We start from the raw sequence: 24,594 nt of genomic DNA, 5'->3' as shown, positions 1-24,594 counted from the left end.
TGCGAAACTGCAATTTGTACGTCCCTTCTGTTCTTCATTATTATTAACAACGATTTGCCTTTATGTTCAAAATAGTAGGATAAATAACTTCTGAGAAAAAAGTTACAAGCCAAAGTGTGGTCAGTTTTATTCAATAATAAATAATTAATATTAATTACTGTCCCATTCCAAACGGTCGAGTTCGTGAGGAAAAAGGCTAATTATGTTTATATAATACACTTTTTATAACTTTTAGCTTGGCGTTTTTATTTGTATGTTAATTTAGTATGGTTACCTAAATACTAGTATAAAGTATTGCTGTGTTCCGACACGAATGAGCCATAGTAATTAGGCACGAGGGCCGTGACATAGATCTTGACTTACGTATTTTAATTGACGGCGTAAAAAGTTGTTTATATATCATAGCGTTAGTGTCTGGGATTTTAACACGAGATCACGAGTTCAAATCTGATCTGAATTCAAGCACTTTGAGCAATACAAGATTATATAGATGATAAAAAAGCGTGGAACTAATACTTGTTTAATAACTTTGCTACAGGGTATATTATATACATATATAATTGTATTTGACTAACATAACGTTGTATTTTAAATGTTGAGTTGCTTGCCGATTCTTCTCGGTAGAATCTACATTCCGAACCAGTGGTAGCTTCACTTAATATAGTTTTGTAAAATGACTGTTCAAAGGTGCTTGTAAAACCTACTCGAATAAAGTATATTTTGAATTCGATTTTGAGCAAGTTTTATACATTGAATACGTGTTTATAATGTATTTTGTACTTGTGTTAGATAGAAATATCGTGAGAAAACTTGCATAAGTCGCTTGACTTTCTGCTGCATGTGTATGCATGTGTATGCATGCAACATGCACTGGTGCAGCGCAGTGAAATAAGGAAAAATACGGCCTGTTCAAGTGTTTGTCATATTTGCGCGTATACAATTACTTATTAGTTAACGTGTAATTACACGCGATATTACGATGAAAAGTTTTTTATGCCTGTATTACATCGCACGGCAAATTTAATTTACGTACAATTTATGTGAGTTAGACAACACTTTCAAACATTAATAAATGTTACAAGTTAACGTAAAGTTCAGTGTCACAACCCTCTAAATTACCTTTTCAAAATGAATAACTAACTTATTTTCTATTGAGTAAATGTAATGCGTAGTAGATTTTGTTAATTTGTTTGTTACGCTTTAACGTCTGAACTAGTCAATCGATCATCATAAGAATTTTGCACATACATGTACATGTACGGAGAACAGATAAATACATGGGGTACCTGAACCACGCGGGCGATGTAGCGGGAGAAAACTAAGTAGTATTAAATAATGCTATAGTTGTGATAGTACTGAAGTATCAATACAATATAACCATAATAATCAGTACCTGTTCTCTGTGTAAATATGAATCAATTTCAATATATATCTTAATTCCTTTTTATTAAGGTTTCTTAGTTTTTCTGTTGATAAATATTAAGGTATTTAAGTCATTAAAGTGAACTGGATGGAGGAAAACAGAGGAAAGTTAATTTGAAACAGCAAATATCACAATCCAGGTATACTAATATAGGGACTTAAAAAAAAAAACATAATTCAATAATTGACTCAACCTTTACATAGAGTGGAAGAAGTCGTTACGTAATAAGTGTAAAGGGATTAAAACGTACATTAATCATAGCAGATATGTGGTTAGTTTGATTACAGCTGATTGACATGATTTATTTAGTAATTTACCCACCGCTACTACGCCGACGCCGGGCCCTGCGCTGCGCCTCACGATTTGTCACGTCAACGATGACACGCGTAGCGCATGCGCAGCGCGACCAACGAGAAAATGCGAGATAATCACTAGCTATCAATACAATTTTACCCGCCGTCACACGGACTATTAATAATTTTCTCTTACCGGCGCTAGTGCATATTGATAATGCAATATTAAAGAAAAGTTTAACGGTGCCGTACGGAAGTGGAAGTCATTTATATAACATACAGTAACAGTTATTAGATAACGTTTAAATTATTAAATTTATATTTTTTATACATTTATCATAATTTTTAATTATATTTTTATTTATTTTTTATTTCTCCTGGAATGCTTTATGTAATTAAAGCATTAAAACTAATTTAAAAGTTACGCCTAAAATTCCAATATAACGCCAACATACGTAAGAACAAATTGAGTTAATGAATTTGGACGAAGAGAGTGATTTAAATCATTGACTCAAATAATTAATTATCTCACTTTTATACTATAATTACTTGTAATTTTTATTTATGATAACAATCAACAATCACTCGCGTGATGAAAACAACGATAGAAACCACTATAGCGTGAATAGTAATTAAAATTATAGCACATGTACCTTTATGTCTTATGAAAGTTATGCTTTTTGTATGTTTAACGTTTTTTTTACATTACACAAAATATATTTCTTCGTTAATGTAAAAATGATGCAATAGAAAATGCAATGTATTGTAATATTCAAGTTCATTCTTCAAGGTTTTATAGTAATGTTTTATTCAGATGGCGAGCATCGAGGTGTCCCTGGCGGGCTCGCGCCGGCGCAGCGCGGGCGCACGAGACGTGTCGAGAGAGCTAGACACGCTGCGGGCCGCTCTCACTGACAAGGACACACTGATACAAAAGTACATCAGATATTTTATTTTAAGTTGACCAATATTATATTGAATGAGCAATAACGGCGAAATAATTTTGAAATGTTGTTTATATTGTATTTATTACAATATATTATATTTATTATTATATTATTCATTATCAATTAATTTGCAAATGTTATATTACGAGTGTAATGTATACCTATACCGTTTCAAAAAATAAATTATTCATATTTATAGCAATAAATTATATGGTTAACCTACTTATTATATTAGTGTTAACCTCTTATGAACTCTTAAGAATATATAATTAAAATAATATTTGGAAACTCAAAAATACAAAATGGCAAAATTGAAAAATGCTTTTGGGGTAACTTGTTACGATGTCATGTTACTTGTTATCATTTATAAGTGCGAGTGTCCACACCTCGAGGTACACAAATCATGAGATTCATTCCATATTCATGAAATAAAAATGGTAGTAAATATTTAATATAGATTCCTTTTTAATTTATAACTTGGCGAAGTATAAGTTGATTTTACATATCCGAGTAATCCGAGAATCTTAACGTTACTGTTTATACATGCAAACTAAATGCTGGAACAGCCCCCAAATAGCTCCTCAGTCACGTAAACCGATCTCAGCAGTCACGTAAGGGTCTTCTGACTTCTCCTGAACTGACGCCTTTGTCTAGCTATGTCTCAGTTACCGCCAGTTACTGAGGTACTTAGTATTAAGGCAGCCGTTGTCTTGTATACGTATATTAATTAATGCAGTTTTTATCATCGACGTTCGCTTACTTTTATATACTTATACCATACCATTCAGCTATAAAACCAAATGAAAAGACTATAGCAGATTTACGGACAACTGAACGTCTGTTTGACACCCAAATCACTTGGGAATGTAATATTTTATGAACTGTTAGCTCCACCCTACACCATACGGTTAGTCGAGGAGCTGGCCTGCAAAATATGAGATGCACGTAGCTACTGCACACTGCACTTTTCTAGTCTAAAGAAACAACTCAGCGCGTCTCTCAGCGCAGCGCGCTTGGCCGCGCAGGCCTCGTCGCCGTGCACGAGTCCGCGCGAAGAGGCGCCGGCGCTGTCGCAGGACGACCGGCGAGCGCTGGAGGAGCGCGCCGGCGCCGTGCGCGCCGAGCTGGACTCGAGGCGCGCCAACATGCAGGAGCTGAAACGTCGCTTGGACAAGACGCATGTCACCGAGTTAGTTTCATCAAAAGATAGATAGTCAATATTAAAATATATTTTTCATTAAAGTTTCTAAGCATTTAAATATATTTCATACAATAAAAATAACTACTCGTGAATCTCGTAGCGTGGTGGAATAGGCAAACCCATAATTTGACAGGCTGTTATATAGTGTGGAAAAACCGAGGTTTAAAGACCAATTAAATTAAAACCTAGCGAACAATGCAAAGCACATTCTCTGTCTCATACACCATAGTACGTCTGAAGTAGCTACAACAGGTGATTATTCTCAGGAACATAGACACGCGAATAGAGCAGGCGGAGCTGCAGTACGCGGTGGGCCGCGAGGAGCTGGAGCTGCTGACGCTGGGCGAGCAGGCGCGCGCGCTGGCCGTGCTCATCGAGCAAGCCGACGCCGCGCACCGCACCTCGCTGTACAGGTACGGCTGCTGGCCACCTGCGGGAAGCGCCTCTAGTGTCTCTATTCAAATGTTCATACAGATGCGCTCATTTCGAGTTGCGTTAATTGTGACGAGTATTTTTATGAGTGGCCAGCCATAAAGATGACGCGATAACAGGCAACAAATTGTCAGTAATTGTAAGAATAGTGACGCCGCAGCCCACCATTGTTCTGGGGGCGGAGACCGATCCGGAGCTCTCTTTGATTCTTTTATGCAAATGCAATCTTTGGGAAAAATCTCACACCCAAATGTAGGTCAATCCGTCAATAGCAGAAAGTTCAGATCGAGGAGCCGTCGATTGAGATATCAGCCGTAATTGATATCTCGTAACACTGACAGACATCGCCTATATTGTATGCTTAAAAACAGAACTTGCATTGATAGTGTTATGTGGACCATATATATCTGAATATGGATGATCTTATTTGATCAACTGTCAAAATTAAAATACTTTATTCTCAAACAAAACCTTAAACTCAAAATCAAACAATTCAAGAAGGTTCATTTACTGTTGAATCCTTATGTTATAGGATAAAATCGTATGTATAGCTATGTCGCTACGGTGCTAATACATCGTGCTTATTTTTTTTTTAGACAAGTCTTTTAATTACATAAATTTTTAAGGAAACATTCGTCTATAAATATCTAATTTTATTCAATGTCAATTATTTATTACTAAATAAAACTTACAGCTTTTAGGAAGTAAATGTTTTAAGCATACAAAAAAAAATTGTGAATAACTATAGTGTGATATATATTTTATATATATAACGGCGAGCCGGCAGTATTGTTTGGTTCGGGGTCATCATCTTCGTCATACATATTCACAAATAATACAGCGAATCGATAGCTGGATTATCGTATATTGATTTTTACAATATTTCATTGGCCGCGACCACAACTGTTTTATACTGCTTGACAACTGACATTTTATGTTTTTCTAACGTTACAAAGAGTGATTGACTTCACTGGCCATCCAGAATGAAATCTCAAAACTAAGAGATTACAATCAAAGTATTTAATTATCTGACGCTGCGACATATATAATTTATTTGAGCCGAGATGCCCCAGTGGTTATAACGCGTGCATCTTAACCGATGATTTCGGGTTCAAGCTCAGGCAGGCACCACTGAATTTTCATGTGCTTAATTTGTGTTTATAATTCATCTCGTGCTCGGCGGTGAAGGAAAACATCGTAAGGAAACCTGTATGTGTCTAATTTCAACGAAATTCTGCCAGATGTGTATTCCACCAACCCGCATTGGAGCAGCGTGGTGGAATATGCTCCAAACCTTCTCCTCAAAGGCAGAGGAGACCTTAGCCCAGCGGTGGGAAATTTACAGGCTGCTAATGTAATGTAAATGGTATATATTTAGTTCTTAATGAAAGTGGTAATTTTGATACTAGAATATAATGATTAACAGACGACAATATTCCTCCCCCAATGATGTAATAAAATGAAAGGTAACCTTTAATATTATGGTTTACACCGAGGTTGAACTTCCAATGTTGCCATTACCATTATAGGTAATTACAATACCGGTGTACCTATACATATATTTCTATTCGAGTCGCAATTCGTGACGATCTCACGGTTTTTCAGAAGGATAATGGGTGAAAAGTGCTCGGAAGCCAAATGACACTGATCGATCTATTTGCGGCGTCTGATTAATATTAATTGCGCGATTTCCATTGTTATCTAATAATTCCCACGTGCCTAAGGCTATAAATAAACTAGAAATATTTTCCTACACATTTATTATAATCTGTTTTTTTTTAATTTGCAATAACCGGTACATTGGTTGCAATTAAACTTTTTTTGTGTTACTTTTCTCTCGTGACATTTTGAATAATATTTTAAGTGTAGAGTTAGTTCCGGTAACCTGTAATCAGAGTTTATTGCTCGTTGTTGCAGTTTTGAAGTTTTGCAGTTACACATGAGACGACAGACTTCTCACACGTTAAATATGTTTCTAGAAAACTAAGACACACACACAGTACATAAAAGAATGTTAAACGAAGTATTTCGTAATTCTTGTTCAGAAAGTGAAATAGTAAATTATTGACTAATGCAGGCCAGTGACTATTTTCACAATAGAGTACGATTTTTCGAATTACATATTAAAGTGAGAGTTCTAGAGAAAGTGTTGAATAGCCTGTGGTCGGTCGAGTTACCGTTCTCTTGCGGTGGTCATTAACAAAGGATCCTACTTTTGTTGTTAATATTCATAACAAATGTCCAGAAGAGACAGCAGTGCTACCCTTTTTGCTTTAAATACCTATTTGGGTTAATTCAATAATCTTAAAAATGAAATATACCAGTTAAAATGTATTTAACTTGATAATGATTAAGGCAAACATAAAAAGATAAAAGCTTTCAAATGTCCGTCGATCTTTACGCAGCAAGCGTTTGGTCTCCTGCAGCGGAGAAGCTTATGATTAAAAGTAAGCTAAACTCGCTGCAACGAGGCTTCGCTCAAAAGATCTGTAAGGCGCACAGGACGGTATCTGACATCGGCACTCATCCTATCAGGCCAACTCCCCCTCGACCTCCGCGTCAAAGAGGCTGCCACCCTTTTTAAGATTAAGAAAGGCTGCTGCGTGGACCTTATACCACCGGGACGTGAAATAGAGCAAAGAGTGGGACCTCTACTAAACCCACATCCATCGCAACTCATAACAACAGAGTATGCATGCTTAGAGAATCTGGACCCACAAACTCTTGAAGAACACCATATTGTCGGCCCCCTAATATTCACCGACGGCAGTAAAACAGAGGGGAAAGTCGGAGCTGCCCTAACATGATGGGATCAAGGGAGGGAAACCAGAAACTCCACGTTCCGCCTAGAGCCGTACAACACCGTCTTCCAATCCGAAATGTACGCACTCCTCAGAGCTATCAAGATGGTGAGGAAATCGAAACATCGCTCTGCTAACATCTTGAGCGACTCGAGATCCTCTCTTGATCTGCTACGGAGCTCTTCAGTCACTCATCCATTGGCTCTGGAGATGAAGGAAATATTAAATTAAATTGTGAAAAAAGGCAACAAAAGGGCAACTGTGAGCCCATGGATGTAGCTTAATTTAAAAAAAACGTATTAATGTTCGGAATAACTCGCGTACAAGGCCAGTGTCTATGGGCTACCACATGCCAACAAATACTCAATCAACTCTGCTTAAAGCCTAAAATAAACTATACTTAAATCATATGTGTCTGTATGTATATTTACGATATACCGAAAATAATTGTACATAAAATCTTTATCTTTATTCCTAAAACATATAAAAAAATGTACTGGCAACATTAATTATTATCTTTTATCGGATGTAATGGATTTCTGCGGATGTTTTGTAAACATTTACGCTTTTAATCAAGATCTTTTATTGATCGGAAACTGGTTTCGTTTGAATGACATTTTATCGTCTTACATAAGCTTATGCGTTTGCAAAATAAAAACAACAAGCGCCGGAGCTTTGATCGTGTCGGTCCCATTAATTGTACAAAGAGTAAACTTTACGCGAAATATATCTTTAATTAAATTAAACCTAAGGATAAAAAATATATATGTATTGAAACGCATTTTTTTACTCGTGAAACTTAATCCACTGGGGCAATTCTACTCTATTCAACATATGATGGCTGATACGATACGATACGTTTCCAATTGCATTCCGATCGAACTTTGACTATTCCTCACAAAAATAAAATACCTGTACTAAAATACCAAAATATTTATACCTGTTATGTTATACAATTATATTCCGATCCAACTTCAGCTTAACCGCACCTGGACCGTTTTGTTAATAAAATAGGTAAACAGCAACGATAACGTTTCGATTCGGTTGCAAAAATTTAATTTTAAAATTGTTTGAGATATAAAATTACAATGTAAACAAAAACGAAAACCGTGACATTTTCGATATTAAAATCATCAAACTTTCTATTTTTTTTTATTAAAAAGTACTAATTTAAATGTTATGTCATTGCTAGGTATATGACAATAAGTAAAAAGTAGTAAAATTGTCTATGTCTAATATAATGTTTGATTTAATAGTACGCCAGAACGCTACGAGTATGAGTAGGATCTATGCCGGACGAGACTATAATAAAATTTAGCATATAGTATCATTAGTAGTTAAATAAGACAAATATAAATAATGATAACAATACATTTCGACATTGTACTTACAAACAAGAAATATTAATTATTAAATTTTGTAAATTTATGTGTTAAATATTTATTAAGAAAACATTAACATTAACTTTTGATTTAATGATCAATAAATTATTCGATTTGTTTTTCTATAAACCGACTATAACGCTAGATAAATCTCATTATGTCGTTTCGAACAATATAATGATAGATAAGAAATCTTTCAAGTATTGTGTAATCAGAAATGTAACAAACGTCCGGATACTGAACAAGAACCGCAGTTGCTCAATAAATATAACTCACAGAGTAGAAATTGAGGACGGTATCCTTTTTCGTTTCCAATAAAAACCCATATCGAAATACATTAATGCCATTTTTAGATACCTCATACCATAACACTTTCCTAAGTTTTTTTCTTACCTTAACACCAACAAGACGCACCTATTTACAATTGTTTAGGGATTATAAACTCTAAAACAATAAATAAATGGTTTAATTCAGCTCGTGTAACTATTTAACGAGTACGATGGCGCCGATTGTCAGTGCAATGCGCTTGCAGACCAGATTGCAAACCTTATTTGGCGCCGTCGTATCAATATCTTGCCACTGATACTTACGAGCTTTGATGCATTTACTTCAAGTTTTTAATGAAAGTGATAATATTGTTTTATTTTATCAATAACTTGGCACGTACCTATTACATATAGTGTATTACATTTCTCTAATGTGTCCTTAGCATTTCTTGCTAAATGTAATTACTTATAGGAATCTTGAAAATTAAATTTTCCACACTCATCGAGAATCAACAAAAATATTTTATAAAATTAATTAAACGTATGAATTATACAGGTGTACATCTTTTTACTAAGATGCCTTTAAGTAAAATATCTGTATGTATTTTCGTTCGCCTCTATGTAAAACTCTAATTAATTGTTGGTTAATTTAATTCATAAGTTAGTTTGATTCATAAAACTTTTCTATTAAGTCCAAGACAATTAAAGCTGATTCAATCGCGTTTTCTATTTTCCGGTGTTAATAATGCACTGTTACACCTTTTTGCTCCTAAAGTGAAACCTTGTCTCTGCGATTATAGATGTTTAAATTTATTATTATTTATTTATTATCGCAAAGTCATACCTTTGCTGTCGAAAAGCTAGAGATATACGAGTCAAAATTAAAGTACAAATTATTTTATTTATGTTTGAGCTGAGGTGGTATTGGTCCTCATGAATTTTAACCAAAAATTGCGGGTGCTTGACGGCGAAATCAATGGAAACAAACGCTTTTATACATCTCTTTTTTATTTTACGTTTTTTGTTAAATAAACCCTAGAAACACCCACTAAAATAAACACAAAAAAGAAATATGAAAATAGGTCCAGCTTTTTAGGAAGAGTTCAGTGACATACACACGGATTATTCGTACAAGAATTGTATTGTAAGTATTTATTATTAAATGCTAAATAAGGAAATATAAAATAGACCATTTATTTTTAATTTTATGACATTAAATACGATATTTTTTTTAAAAGTGCTTTTTATTGTACCTTTCTATCACCTGTTAAGATTTAGTTTGTCTTGATTTTTATGTGCTTGCGAGTTTTCTTTTCCTGGCAGCATTACGTTCGGAATTTCAGAATTTCAATATTATTTCTTCTGTCTTCTTTACACACAACATGTAGGCTAGCCTACATGTTGTGTGTAGGCTAGCCTACATGTTGTGTGCCAATTATCATCCTCATGGGCTTATTATATGATTTGATTTATTCATTTTCAAATTTGGAATTGTAAAAATATAGAAAATAAAGAAAAAAATATTTTCAATTTAAATCTTGTGTAATTTCCTTAGTTATTCCTCGCTTGGGTGCGTTCACGTTCTCGCATGAGCATGGGTTCCGTACGCATGGCGAGCGTGGGAATAACAACTTCTGTACTTTTCTAAACAGAACTTTTAACACCGTTTACAAATAACCACGAAGATTATACGAGTACACGCTAATGCGGTTAAAGCTTATGATTATTGTTTACATTCTTAGCTGTTGTACACAAAATCAAGTTCACGTGAAGAGTTTTTATTGGTTAGATTAAAAATATTCTGTATAAGCGCATTATTGCAGTGTATTAAATCTTGATATTTCTTAATAATTATTTATACTAATCCTAAACCTCAATTTTTGAGCAAAAAAATTAGTTCAATTCTACAGTAATTTATGCTTTGCACAAATTGTATTTAAACGAACACGAACACTAAGCCTTAATGTGTTTAAAAAAATGGATTAAAATTGAACAAGCTAAAGTTATCTCCAAGAGGTCGTAGGTGTCGGACACGAGGCCTTAGCACCGATTCGTAGGGTGAACATAGTTTTCGTAGGTAATGTGCACGCGAGTAACCGAAACATACGTCATTTATGCATAATAAGCTTGTGGGAGTAACTGATACAATGACTTGTATTTCAAAACGCTTGTGCGTTGCGATAAATCTAAGTAATAAGCAGTTGAATACGGAGTTTACGATAAGCCGAGGGCTTAAGTATTCCTACTTAAGCATGTTTTTAAGAAATGTTTCGTATTGTAGTTGTTATATTCCTACCGTTCTAGAGACATAGGAAATAACTACGTTCTAAAATGTCAATTTAGAGTTTTAAAAAAATATTTCTACATTTTTGTCGAAAATTAAAAAAAAAAACAAATAAGAAATAGGAAAAAATTGTGTACATATTTAAAACAGATAATTATAGAACTCTTTATAAATTGACCGGATATTCTTCAAAAACCTATATATTAAATTATCCCTCGTATTACATAAAGCCTCGACACGCTGCGGTCACCGAACTTATCGCCCCAGGCGTCCTCGCCCGTAATTCCATACTCGTACCTGCACATCTCAACTATCTCGGGCTAAAACACCTCTAACAAAGCCTGGAGCCCTACACACGGTCAGTGCACCAAAGCCGTGGGCCACGGATCACGACTACACAATAAATACCATACAATAACACGTCACTATTGGCTGCCTTGTAAATCGCATGGCGAGATAAGTTAAAGCTTTGTTTTAACTCATTTACAAAATACATCATTATGTGATTAATTTGATTTTATTTATATTTTGATCGACTCCTATGTATGGTATATTTTTGTATAGAAATTCCTATTCTAAAATGTTGTTGATCACAAATCACTTATAGATTCATCGATAATCCGATTCAAAAACTCAATACTCTTTTAAATGACTCGGCACATGCGGAAGAAGTATGCATCAGAGACGTTTCGTGTCGAATAATTGCGTACGTTGCTCTCAACGTAATTGCAACTTGAAATTGTACTCTCATTGAACCCAAAGAAGTTTTCCCAAACAAAGTATTTACTACATTTTCAGTACGATGCGCGAGTACGGCGGCTTCGCGACGCTGGTGTCGGCGGAGGTGCGCGAGGGCGCCTGGAACGCCGCGCCGCGGGGCGCCGGGCTCGTCGTCGAGTGGGCGGACAACCCCGCCGTCAAACCCGGAGACAGGTGCGTCTGCGTCCTACTGGCTCGTATTACTGAACACGTGCGTCGTGCATGGCTCACGTGGAGTTGCACGTTAAACCATACACTACTCGGAAATTAGCATACCTTAATTAAATATACATGTTGTTTAATTGATTAAGTGACAATCTGATTAATGGACTTTAAGTAAAAGAATATGAAGAAGCTCATGCTGGCGGCCTTTGATTAAATATAATTAAACCCACTAATTAGGCACTTACGGGATCGAGTTTCCTCTCTCCATATCAGTCACAATCGTAACCCCTCATAATTCTCTTTCTAGAATACAGTGAGTTTAGTTTGTGAGTTTTTTATGTAAAGAAACTGTAATAAATTTATATGTAATGTTGATACAACTATAAAGCTATTTATAGTTGAAGTAGCCAATTATAACTAAGTATTTTAAAAATGGTAGCGGTCGGCCAGACAACATCATACTTTATACGGCTTAAAATCTGCTTTAATATTTTAAATGAGATCTCCGCTCTTATACAAATTCACGATAATATCTCATACTGGGCCGGCCCTTGTTCTCCGATAGTAACGTACGTGTGTGTTGTATAGCGGACTAGCAGTTACACAGCCCTTCACGTGTAACAAATGTCCAACGACTGCAGCGAGCATATTATTATTCCATATTCGTTGCATCGAATTTATCGCCCAAGCGACATTCGATATCATTACCGTACCTGCTATATAAATTTATGAATTAATGACTCGACATCGAGCGATGCGAGTCGAGTTTTATTAATTGTTTTCGATAAATATTGATTGCTCCGATTTATATACGACGAAACGCATCGTCGGGAGCGAATTCATGATTTGTTGTGAGATTGTACCGATAAGTTGATAATGACCGCCCGACGGCTTGGAGTCGTCAACGTTGAGTCGCTACGCTCGGAGCTTTTACGATTAAAGTTGGAATTATATTACCTATTATATTAACTGAGTATATTACGAAAATCCTTTTCACTAGCTCCGCGTTTAGTCAACTCAACCTTTGCGATACCGTTTTGCTAACATATAACATTTAATTATACTTATTCACAGAAAAGTTTCACGATTTTTATAATATCCCAATTAATGATTTTATTAGCAGACAGCGAGAAGCCTCGATGCTGCTCATCCGGCAGTATCACCTCTCACTCTCTAAATGTCTTCCTTCTTTACAGAATTTTGGAAGTGAACGGCACTTCGGTGTTGTGCTGCAGCCACGAGGAGCTGCGCCGCAGCGCCGCGCCGCCGCCCGCGCGCCTCGTGCTGCTGCGCGCGCACGCCGCGCCGCCCGCGCCGCCCGCGCCTCCCTTCACACAGGTGCTCTCTCCGGCTTTGTTTTCACTTCTTAGAAGCCTATAAGGGCTTCGCGTATATTTAGTCACTTTAGCGATAAGTAGCAAATCCGACGAGTATTGTTTGAAAACGCTTTAGTACTTTGTTGTAATTTAAAGTACAACATAAGTAATAAGTAATACAGATATTTAGTCTTTTAACCTACAGTAAGAAATGACGAGTAGTTAGGTACCCATTTCCTTATAACTACTGATTTATTTATTTATTTAATCGATACACCACAGTATTTGAAATATAGCACTTAAAACAAGAATACAATAAAATGACAGATACAATTTCAAACACTTAATAGGTATATACAGCATTAATAGTTACGTTAGCCTCCAATAACAATTTTTTTAACAATACTCTATTTAATAAATAATATAATAAATAATAAAATAATATAATATAATATATTTAATCTACTCTACTTGAAGGAAATAAGTTCATGAATTTCCAAGAAACATCCTTAATTCAACTCTAACATTAACTGACTTACGAACAACTTACACCCTAAACTGGTAAATTTAGAAGGAAACCTTCTTGTGCAGGAGTTCCTTTTGTAACGTAAGTTGTAAGTTTTATGGAACATTGATATCTTTGAAGATAGATAAATTATTATTAATGCTTCTGTCTATGTAATAAATAAAAGTGAGTTGTGGCAGTATTTTTGGAAATTAATTATTTATCATTCATAACTCGTACCTACAGAAGATCGTAATTTTTTTTGGTTAACACGCCGACAATGGAAACGCAACATGTATAGGTACACGACTTACATCATGAATACGCCAACGACGGGATCTAAGATAGTATGTATACTATGATACAAATTCCAAAATAAATAAAAGTGTAAATTCAGACGAGTTCATGATCACGTTTCACAGAAGTTAGAATATCATGTGTTTTCTTTGAACCAGTGTCCAGCAGCAGTGTAGAAGTTCAGTATTATGATATAGTATAGTAACAACCTATAAATGTCCCAATGTGCAATGAGATAAGTGTCTAACACACGTGTCGGCGCGGCAGAAGGAGGCGGCGTCGCTGCGGGCGGAGCTGGCGGGCCTGCGCGCCGCGGCCGAGCTGGCGGAGCGCGCCAAGGACGGGCTGCGCTCCGACAACACGCGCCTCACGCATCGCATCTCCTACCTCGAGGACCAGGTGGCCGAGCTGCTGGACCGGCATCCGCAAGTACGCATTGCGATTGCAAATGTTATTGCAATTCATATTATTTATGAAAAGTTACGACCACAAATTATAAATAGATAGTGGGAAATATTATGCCATAATTATACCTATTAGAATGATATACAATTATACTTTCAAAATAATTGTTCCAAATATAATACTCATCTAAATTGTTACCGTGGAAGTTAAGCCAAATAAGAATCTAATTGTTCACAGCTCCATACCGTGAGCAGTAACGACAGCTGTATAACAGTGAATAAAACCAAGAAGAACGTGACCAACATCAACATTACTACAGAGCCGCAGGTTCCGACTAAAACGAGTCCCAAGTCTGAGGTGCAAGTATTCCAAAAGGGACCAGACATTACAGCCATCGTGGCGAAGCTTCCAGGGCTGGATGCCGGTGAAGCCAATCTGCCCGTGGTGCGACCCAGATCGAACGCCTCGGGCGCCTCGTCTAGAGTGGCCACGTCCCCGAGGACATCACCAACACCGAATCGTAGATCACACAGTTCGCATAGTTTAGAACATAGAGCTGGCCGCATGCGCCACTCACTCTCGCACCACTGCATCCACGACTACAGCACGGAAACCGATGCAGCCATTCGGATGATAGAACGAAATCAAAGGCACATGGAGAAGCAGCGCGTGAAGACCGACCGGTACAATAGCAGTAGATCGAGGGAGGAGACTTTTAGATCCGACAGCGATATGGACTTGAGGGATTCTCAATCGAGCGTATGTGACCAAAGACGGACTGATATAAAGAAAGTGGCCGAAAGAATCGAGGAAAGCATCAAAAAGACAAACTGGGCCGAGAGGAAGACCCTGTCGATCATAGAACAATTGAAGCGCTCGCAGCGCCTTCGAAAAATGAAGAAAAACGAAAGCGTCGAAAACATCCAAGTCGAATCCGAGAGGAACTACGTCTACAACCGAATAGACGGCAAAGTACTAGAGAACGCGCATAAGTCAAGCCGACGGTCGTCCAAACTGCACTCGAGGAGCGCAAAATCGTCCGAACTCGAGTCCGAGTGCTCCGACTTCCCGAACGGCGACGCGTACGGCAGCTCGCCGAGGCTGGACTACGGGGCCGACGACCGGTCGAGGCTCGGGCACTACGTCCGGAACGACGAGACTCGAGACGAGGCGAAATCCCGGCCGACGCCGCCGCGGAAGCCGCTCCGGCTGTCGCTGCACAAGGCGCGCAGCGCGCACTCGCTGGCCAACGGGGGCAACGGGAGCGAGTCGGAGGCCGCGAGCCGGCCGCCGTCGGAGGCGCAGTCGCTCTGCAAGCGGCCCGTCAAGCGCACGTACGCGGCCGAGCGTTGGGCGCGCGAGCGCCTGCGCGACGGCGGCCGCGCCACGCCGCGCCCCGCGCGCCGCCTGCCCGCCGCGCCCGCCGCCGACGACCTCTACCCCGACCGGATGCACTCCGTAGGCAAGTGGTGCTAGTCGCAGGCGGGACTCGTTAGCTCGATTAGAAATTGCGTTTGATCTGTGAGCGGGGTGAACATGGACAAACGTGGTCCTAAACTGAGTTGTACGTCAGTGAGTCGTTAGGGTAGATATCAATTCTAATAATTACATAAGATGACGGTACGAACTTTACGATTATGGAATATAATATGAAGTACACCCCGGGATTAGAGGCAGATTTGTCGCCTTGGGTGACCTAGGGCCGTAGCAGGTGCCACCGCCTACTCGGCCTAGATATGGAAATCCGCCCCTGCCCGGGATATAAACGATCATCCCTCACTTTAATGCAACTCTTTGTGCTGAGATGGTACATATATTATTTTCCAATCTATAGAATATAACTACATACCTTGTGATATAAAACATTTACTCATGTGACCAGTGTATAACCAGAGGCGACGGTAGCGAAGATAAAGACCGACTCCGATGCTACTAAAGTTAATTGTGTAAATTTTGAACAAAAGCTAATATTTTGTAATAACATTTGTTCAAACTGAATTGAACCCATGGCAACACTGAGAATGAGGATGAGACGATTGACGTGATGATAACGAGAAGTGATGATGAACGAGGCTTTACAAACATATGAATACATATTTTTGGATGTTAAACTATACCAATGTTGAATTGTGTAAATATAAGTTAAAACTTGAGCACCCACCGTTAAATACTCACCTGTATTATGTATTTATGAAGGAAATAAAACAAAATTATTTGACAACATCAGCATTTTATTAAACAATTCAAATTTCATAATTAAAATAATATCAGAAATATTTCCAAGCAGCCATGTAAAGCATTAATTTAATCGAATGATGACAGGAATATACATAGGAGTCCTCAACAATAGTTCGTCCACGAATAAGCGAGTAGAATAAGTAAATTCGATCCACACGTGTCGCTTTATATATTTCTACTAATACATGGCTGTTAAAAATACCAGAGACAATGGTAACGTCTCTAAACAATCTACAGATAACCTTTAAAATTAACCATACGGTTTAGAATAGAGTGAATATTTCATTATATAGATAATAATCGACAACGAAAATTTTATAATAAAATCATATATAATTGCAACAAAAACAAATGACATTACTACAAAATATATTTACATCAATCGTTATAAACAAATTTTAACTCTCCATATACTAATTACTACGATAAAAGTTTAAAATTATCCCTATTGTGATAATGTTACCAGATAGTTGCATGTATATTTATTAATAGTGTGGCAACATTTGAATGCAATTTTTTTCTTAATTCGGCTCAAGGCTCACCCCTTCATATTTACTTATTGGAATTAGTTCGTAACCAGATCGAATACAAAGGTAGGACACACTTGGGTAGATAAATTTAAGATAACTTGCACGTAAAAATCGATCTAAATCGATGAGCTAAGCGATAACAGAATGGCAGTAGAGTTATGTTAGTGAGCTCAGTGTCAAAAACGTAATGCGCAAAAAGTGGCCACTCTGATATGATATTTAAAGACATTTTATGTGAGTCAGTATTATGTTTAAGCTAAAACTATTTTAGACATTTAAATGCTGTTTAGGGGAGGCTTAACATTTTATTTTAAAACTAGCTATTCAATGCGAAGTTATCCTATTTTCAGATGCCATATTTGTCTGAAATCCCGTAATTTATATGAATTTATAATTCTTTATGTCCTGCAGTACTTCTATGTCAAATTTTATTACGATCGACACGATTGAGTAATTGAGCCGTGATAAAGCAACAAAAATGCAAGGTTTTTTTCGCATTTATTATATTATAATCTATTCATTTGATATTAACTGTTTAATATACTATTTCTTAACTTTTACTTTATGTACAATTTGTAAATACATAATAACCTTTTGTTTAACAACCATAGACACGATCATAACTATAGCGCCAAACAAATCGCACGCATAACGAATTAAATAACGCACAAAATCTGTCTGTATAATAAGTGTAGGAAGAATATTATTTAATTATATGAGTATTCAATAGTTAAAAAAAAATAATACACAATGTATGGCAACTATTTGACACATTAGTCTTTTTGTCACATGACCAACGATAGTTAATTTAGTCAATTATTAATATAAGTATTTATCCATGAATATAATTTGTTGGTCTGTTGTTTGACGTACGGGGTTAAGCCAAGGGGAAAGTCACGTGAATCATTGATGCGGATTATGTTATATACACCTTTCCAATTTCGGATACTTAATCTGATCAAAATCTGATAACTGATTTGCCATTGGCCGATGGAAGCCGATGATCCAATAAACGAACAATGATCATTAAGCTCGGATTAAACAAACAACAATAAGAAACTGGCGCACAGCTTGCTATTTTTTCTATCCTGTACGTGAGACGGAGAGATAGAAATAAACATAAGAATCCGCACTTATTATCACCGCGTGAGGATTCTGCGACGAAGTTTCTTATAATTAAGTTATGAAAAGCCCCACTTCCTTCCCCTACGATGAATTCCACATAGCCACCATCATAAATGTTGTCACCACAAGCAATTTATATTACACTTACGATATGATAGACATTGCACAGGATAGGATGCTACAATGTAGACCGTTAAAATCATTTCACACTACGTTTGATTGGCCTGAGTTCAAGTTACAACGGACAGTGGCGATCCTTTTGCATAACTCGTTATACCTGAACTCAAAATATGTCTAATTTATTTAATAAATTCACGTAAATATCTGTAATTGCGTGCGGTGTAGTGTGACGAGATCTAAACGCCCTCGAAATACAATTTATTGTTATTTTATTGAAGTCTTTTTTAAAGATCTTTTTACAAATACCTCCTCTACATTTCATTCGCTTATTTTATAAATCCAAAGTTGACTTAATTCATGCAATATGAGGCATGTACATTCATCATCGATAAACTCGCGCCGACGGCGACTCCCCTCTCCGACTCGGAGACACCGACGGGACAGGGAGGCGTGTTTCGTTCGGTTCGGGTTTATCAATAGAGATATATTATTTTATAAATGACTAAGTATTAATCAGTCCTTCTCAGCTCAATTCCCACTAGACTTTACGTATGAAAAGCCTCCGTCCTCGTCGACCATCCCGAGATACTTGAATAATTATATTATTATGACACTCATAATGTCGGTAAACGTCGAGGCTACTGCGATGCACCTAGAACTCGAAGCAGCGGCCCAGGTTGACGAACCTACAAATAAAAGTGACATTAATCCACGAGAAGAGTGCGGATGGAGCGCGGGTGGAGTGCGGGTGGAGTGCGGGTGGAGCGCGGCGCGCACGTACTTCTTGAGCGGGTGCGGCAGCGGCAGCTCGCGCACGGCCTGCTTCATGAGCAGCGACAGGCGCACGCGGCGCGCGTCGCCCCCGCGCGCGATGCGGCGCCGGCGCCGCGCCGCGTGCCGCCGCAGCTCGGCGCAGTCGCCGTCGTCGTCGCCGTCGCCGTCGCCGTCCGAGCGCCCGTCTGCACACACGAGCCGTCAGAGCGAGCCCCGGGCCGCCGGGGACCGCTGGGGGGCCGCGCGCTACTCACCGTGCTGGGAGCCGGTGTCGCTCGTGGGGCTGTGGTAGCTCCGGTCGCTCTCCGACTCGGTCTTCGACTTGTCCGGCGACGAGCCGCTCGGGGTGGTCTCGCCTATCCCGCTGTCGAGCTTCTGCCTCTTCGCCTTGCTCTTGTCCTCGGTGTCCTCGGTGTCCTCGGTCTCGTCGCCGAAGTCTATGATCTCCGGCTGCAGGTCGTCCCAGTCCATGCGGGAGGTGCTGGCCTCCTGAGTCATCTTCGCGCCCAAATCGATCTCCACTTCGGAGGGTACGCCGGGAGGAGATGCGCGTTTCGTTTCCTGTGAACGTATAATATTGGTGAGAGTATCTGACATCGAACACGTTGTGGTATTTGAAAATTTATTACAGGCGAAAAACCTTCTGAATACTCTGTAAAATTGTATATGCACACACAAACGAAACACACTAACCTTGCTGCAATGAGCGTCCTCGTCCGTGGACGTGCGAGACTTGCGCTCCGGCGAATCTGTCAATTCTTCACTCGTGCTCGTCTTAGCCTCCTTACTCGACGTCGACGGCTCGTCGAACTCGTGTCTGTACGACAGCAGCTGCCGACAGGCGGGCGGGAACCGCGGCTCGTCCGGTCCGTCCCCGCGAGATCTGCGCGAACGTCTGGTCTGGCGCTGGTTGCCGGCCTTGGCCTCCGTCCTGTCGACCTTCGGCCTGGTGTTCGGTTTATCGTCGTCAGAATCGGAGGAAGCACTCCGTTTTTTATCGGGACTATCATTCGATGCAGAGCGATTCCTGGGTTGCGGGTCGACGGGACCGGCCTCTCGCCGCGAGCCCCCCGCCGGCTCGGTCGATACCGGACGCCGGTCGCCGTCGTCCGAGGCGTCCGAGGAGTCCGTCGACGAATCGTCGACGCGGTCGAAGCGCAGCGCGCCGGCCACCCGGTTGTGCCCCATGCTGATGACGAGACTCAGCAGCGCGTTCATCTCGTTCGCCCCGTTCTCGCCGTCGAGGTCGTGAAGGACGTTCAAGCCCTCTGCGGAGAGAAAGCGCGAGCGTGAGAGGCGAGAGAGGCGAGCGAGGCGCGAGGCGCGAGGCGAGAGGACACGCGGGCGCGGCACTGACCGACGTTGCCGCCGGGCTCGATGGGGATGCAGATGCGGCGCGGGCAGGCGGGGGGCGGCGGCTCGCGCGGCGTCTCGCGCAGCTCGGGGTGGCGCCGCAGCACGCCGCGCCGCATGGCGCCGCGCACGGCCGCGCGCGACAGCAGCTGCAGCCGCACCGGCGACTGCTTGTCTGCAACACGCGCACTTCCAGTACGGACGCGGACCCGGACACGGACACGGACGCGACGGAGCCCGCCGAGTTCGCGACGATTTCGCTCGACCGAGTTACTGGTAATATTTACGGCGACGTAGTAGACGCGAGACGTAGATGTTTAATGGAAGCCGAAATGAGCAGTCTGGTGCGTGGCGTGGGCTCACCGAGCTTGACGTGCTGAGCGGCCTCGTCCCTGCTCGGCGTCCGCAGCGTGGCGAAGGACACGTTGAGCAGATTGCGCGTCACCCACTTGCTGTCGCCGACGCGCCGCACTTGCTGCAGAGTATCGTTCAGCGGCATCACCACGATCCCGCCCACCTGATCGATTCATAATAATACATTTATGTCACTGTCTGATTACGAGTACTATATATTATTTAAGTTTACGTACCACCTCGTCACGCCTGTCGTCATTAAATTGATCAATTGTAACTTAATCGTGATTAAGAAGTGGATAAATCTTTTGGACTCATGAATCCCACGAAAATACAAGCATTCTTCAATAGAAATTACTGACAGGGTAACTAGATTTCTTAGTAATAAGTATATATACAAATAAACATAGAATCGAACAACAATAGCCTTTAGTGAGGTGAGTCAAACAAACAAACATTTATTATAATTATGGACTGCAAATTCTTACGGTATCAGTATCGGTTCTTATCCATGGTTAATTTAAAACAAAAATGTTACTAAAATATTCAAAAATGTAGCATAGTTGAATATACAGACTGTTCCATTTAAAGAAAGAGTAAAGATAAACAAACCTTAGATTAACACATTCCATGTGATTTGCTAATAGCTCTGCTATAGTGCACTAAAAACAATTCTTGATTAATGTATCTATTTAAACGTTTTATTTAACAAAATTTCACTTAACAATTACTTTATCTAACTTAACTCATATCAATTGTATTTTATTCAAGTAAACTTCACAATTTTTTCAGGTTTTTTAAACATCAAAGAGTTAAACACTACCACCGTTTCGGAAAACAGCCTTCAGCGAGAAGAAACGGCAAATAACTCGCATAGTTGCTCTTTTCAAATAAACAGATTTACGATGCTTTTTTTCACAATTAGTGTCCCGTGATGGTACCCGAGCCTATGGGTAGGTTACTAGTTTATTAAATTTAATGTTACTTCCTAAGATCTGATGAAAACTTCGCCGCATAATAAATTTTGTTGATTATCCAAGATCTTGATAAATTAATGTTGACATGTCTGGTTGAAATAGATAATAGGTTCAACTATGCTGACATAAATTTTATAAAAGCGCCTAATTGAGATGGTCAAATAATAGCATTTTTTAAAATTATAATTTTAATGTACATCGAAACATACCTTAATAAGTCTCTTGAAGTAATTTTCGTACTCGTCTGGACAGGCAGCACCACAGTAAACACGATCATAACAAGATAACAATGGAGTCAGACATAGGCCATTACCTGAGGACAATTTTTGATTGTTAGTAATAAATTGTGTATTCTATTAAAATAACTTTTGTACTAAATTGTGTTAAAAGTAGAGACAGCATATACTATGTTTATACTTAGAAGCAATTTACTAAAAAAATATTTCTCCCTCTGATTACAAATAGAACATTAAAATATTTGATTGGAATAACTCCAAATCATTTGATGTGGATCATGATTTTTACAAATTACTGACTCACAAATTCCCTGAGTTTTCCAAACAAATTTTACAAATAGCCTAGGGATATTAGTCTGAAATAAATAAAAATTAATTTTTCGAGAAATATTGTATATGAGAAATAGCATAAAATAATCATTTTTGAGGAAATAAAATTGTAATGACGATAAATGAAATAAGAGTTAATTGTCAATTCAATCCTCTTAGTGATAAAAATCTTCACATTCAAGATCATTTATATAAAAAATTTAAATATTAAACAAATGAATTCAAAATATTTAATCAAGTTAAATTAAACATGTTTACAAGTACTTATATGAGCTTAATATTAAATCATATTTTCAAAAGCACAATAACATTTATTTTCATACTGATTCCATTTTCCATAATTTAGGAAAAAAATAGAAATTGGAAAAAATCCAAGGATGTTTTTAAATTTCTTTACTTTTTCATGATTATACCTGGAGAAAATAAAACTCCCTGAGTTTTCATGGGTTTTCTAATTAATTTTATATATTTCCATTACTATAAGGGTTAAATATAAAATATTCATAAAATAGGTCAAGTTCTTGGTTATTGCAAATAAAATTACTCACCATGATAAAACTTTGGTTCACAGAAGTCAAAATCGTCCAGAATAGGAGAATTTTCAATAAACTGGCTAATTTTTTTCACAGCATACTCCACAACTGTTGGATGTACCTCCACGCCATGGTTAATGCCTGATGTCCCAAGTATCAGGCCAGCCATGGTACTGAGGTAACCGGTTCCAGAGCCAATGTTCAGGAACGATAGCCCCGGTTTCAGCTCTAACCCCTCCATCACCTCACTATTGGGTAATGGAATTCACTTAGAAATAGAATTGAAAAATTTCCAAGTCTAAGTGGGGGGTCAGTCCCCGAGTGTGATATTTCCCTGGTTCCGAAAAAATTCAACAAGGTGATAATTGACTGTTGGGCTCGCTTAATATATTAGACATAACTTATTAAGTATCTGAGGTTTTACCTTGCAGCTCTTACAAATTTAATTAATTTCTCATAACAATATTTAATATAGTAACATTTAAACTGTTTGTTTCCTTCAGTTCTGTAAGTATGATAAGTTTTTGGATGATGTTTAGCAGTCACTTACTAAATAACACACAGCAATGGATTCTTATCTGTGTTATTAAAAATAACAGATAACATTTAAACATCACAGCAACAATATTGTTTCCAAAATAATATAATTTTTATTTAAAAGAGAAACGTTAAACTATTCTATATATCGTTATATTGAATATTAACACTAGTACAGGTAACATATTGCACACTAAATAAATTGATAGTATTGATTTCGTATCTTACCTATAGATACATGGAGAAGACAAATGAAGAGGTCCATTACGCCAGGCTAGGTCCTTGTAGGCTTGGTCCCGCGCCTCCGGTGTCATGTAGTCAGCTCGATCTAGTGCACGAAAGACATTTTCGACACTTTTTGTACGGATATAATTCCCACTCATTAAATTGTCTATCAACTCATTGTTATCACGCCCGGAACTTACGGCACCACCCATTTTATTTGAATTTTTAATGCAATCACCGCTAATAAATTAAACAGCACAGCTGATGGGATTTGTGACGTCAATTTTGTTTTTCAACATGTCTTTTGCAAAATACGAACAACCATTACTATTGTAGTATGGGTAGTTTAAACAAATAATATATATATCCTCACGAATCACTTTACATCACTTCTTATTAACATAGAATAAAATCGTAATAAATGCAACTATAACGCGATATGTTTTGTAATTTCAATGTACAGAAATACAAAGAAGAAATCAAAATCCAATTGCACTCGTAAAGGTAGAATTAGAAGACCATAGATTATTAACTGGATTTTGTAAGTTTTAATAACAACAGATACCTAATTTAATTTATGTATATGTCATCTGCGGTTTTTATTTTGGAATGTAATATTTTGTGCCTCGAAATAGCATCAGCTGACGTTTTTATAAAATATTTTATTTAATATTTTAATATTAAACTTGACGATGTTATATTGGTTTATACGGTCTATTTCATTTTTTAAAGACTTACGTGGCTCTCGTGATGATTCGACATTATTCTATAATTTATGATTCAAGG

The 24,594-nt window shown here is 38.3% G+C and overlaps 2 protein-coding genes across 3 annotated transcripts in view; one reads left to right on the top strand and one right to left on the bottom strand.

Moving 5' to 3' along the window:
- The window catches only part of Sprt (sprite), a 55,480-nt gene extending 38,801 nt beyond the window's left edge, over positions 1 to 16,679 (top strand). Inside the window, exons 5-11 of the mRNA XM_026645697.2 lie at positions 2,531 to 2,652; positions 3,637 to 3,852; positions 4,131 to 4,277; positions 11,828 to 11,962; positions 13,150 to 13,291; positions 14,339 to 14,500; positions 14,714 to 16,679. Coding sequence (XP_026501482.2) covers positions 2,531 to 2,652; positions 3,637 to 3,852; positions 4,131 to 4,277; positions 11,828 to 11,962; positions 13,150 to 13,291; positions 14,339 to 14,500; positions 14,714 to 15,952 — 2,163 coding nt within the window. The 3' untranslated portion in view covers positions 15,953 to 16,679. The remainder of the gene's footprint in view (positions 1 to 2,530; positions 2,653 to 3,636; positions 3,853 to 4,130; positions 4,278 to 11,827; positions 11,963 to 13,149; positions 13,292 to 14,338; positions 14,501 to 14,713) is intronic.
- Positions 16,680 to 17,037: 358 nt separating this feature from the next.
- LOC113404721 (uncharacterized) lies at positions 17,038 to 24,339 on the bottom strand. 2 transcript variants are annotated; one of them, XM_026645698.2, is made up of 9 exons: positions 23,812 to 24,339; positions 23,062 to 23,294; positions 22,157 to 22,260; positions 20,980 to 21,133; positions 20,621 to 20,791; positions 19,957 to 20,531; positions 19,518 to 19,824; positions 19,271 to 19,448; positions 17,038 to 19,175 (listed from the first exon to the last, which is right to left on the bottom strand). In XM_026645698.2, exons 1-9 carry the CDS (start codon positions 24,018 to 24,020, stop codon positions 19,142 to 19,144), a joined length of 1,965 nt encoding a protein of 654 aa, XP_026501483.1. In that variant the 5' UTR covers positions 24,021 to 24,339; the 3' UTR covers positions 17,038 to 19,141. The 2 variants fall into 2 exon arrangements, with proteins under 2 accessions (XP_026501483.1, XP_026501484.1); XM_026645699.2 differs by having other exon boundaries at positions 23,062 to 23,380; positions 23,812 to 23,997.
- Between the last annotated feature and the right edge of the window lie 255 nt (positions 24,340 to 24,594).

Source organism: Vanessa tameamea, chromosome 8, assembly GCF_037043105.1.
Source record: "Vanessa tameamea isolate UH-Manoa-2023 chromosome 8, ilVanTame1 primary haplotype, whole genome shotgun sequence".
Lineage (NCBI taxonomy): Eukaryota > Metazoa > Arthropoda > Insecta > Lepidoptera > Nymphalidae > Vanessa > Vanessa tameamea.
The sequence above is the reverse complement of the archived record's forward strand: the minus strand, read 5'-3'. Positions and strand labels throughout refer to the sequence as shown.

Coding starts and splice junctions, on each gene's coding strand:
- LOC113404721 (XM_026645698.2), bottom strand. CDS start 24,020: ATGGGTGGTGCCGTAAGTTCCGGGCGTGATAACAATGAGTTGATAGAC. Junction 21,134..22,156: donor ACTTCAAGAGACTTATTAAG/GTATGTTTCGAT, acceptor TGAATCGATCAG/GTGGGCGGGATCGTGGTGAT. Junction 20,532..20,620: donor CGAGCCCGGCGGCAACGTCG/GTCAGTGCCGCG, acceptor TTCTCTCCGCAG/AGGGCTTGAACGTCCTTCAC.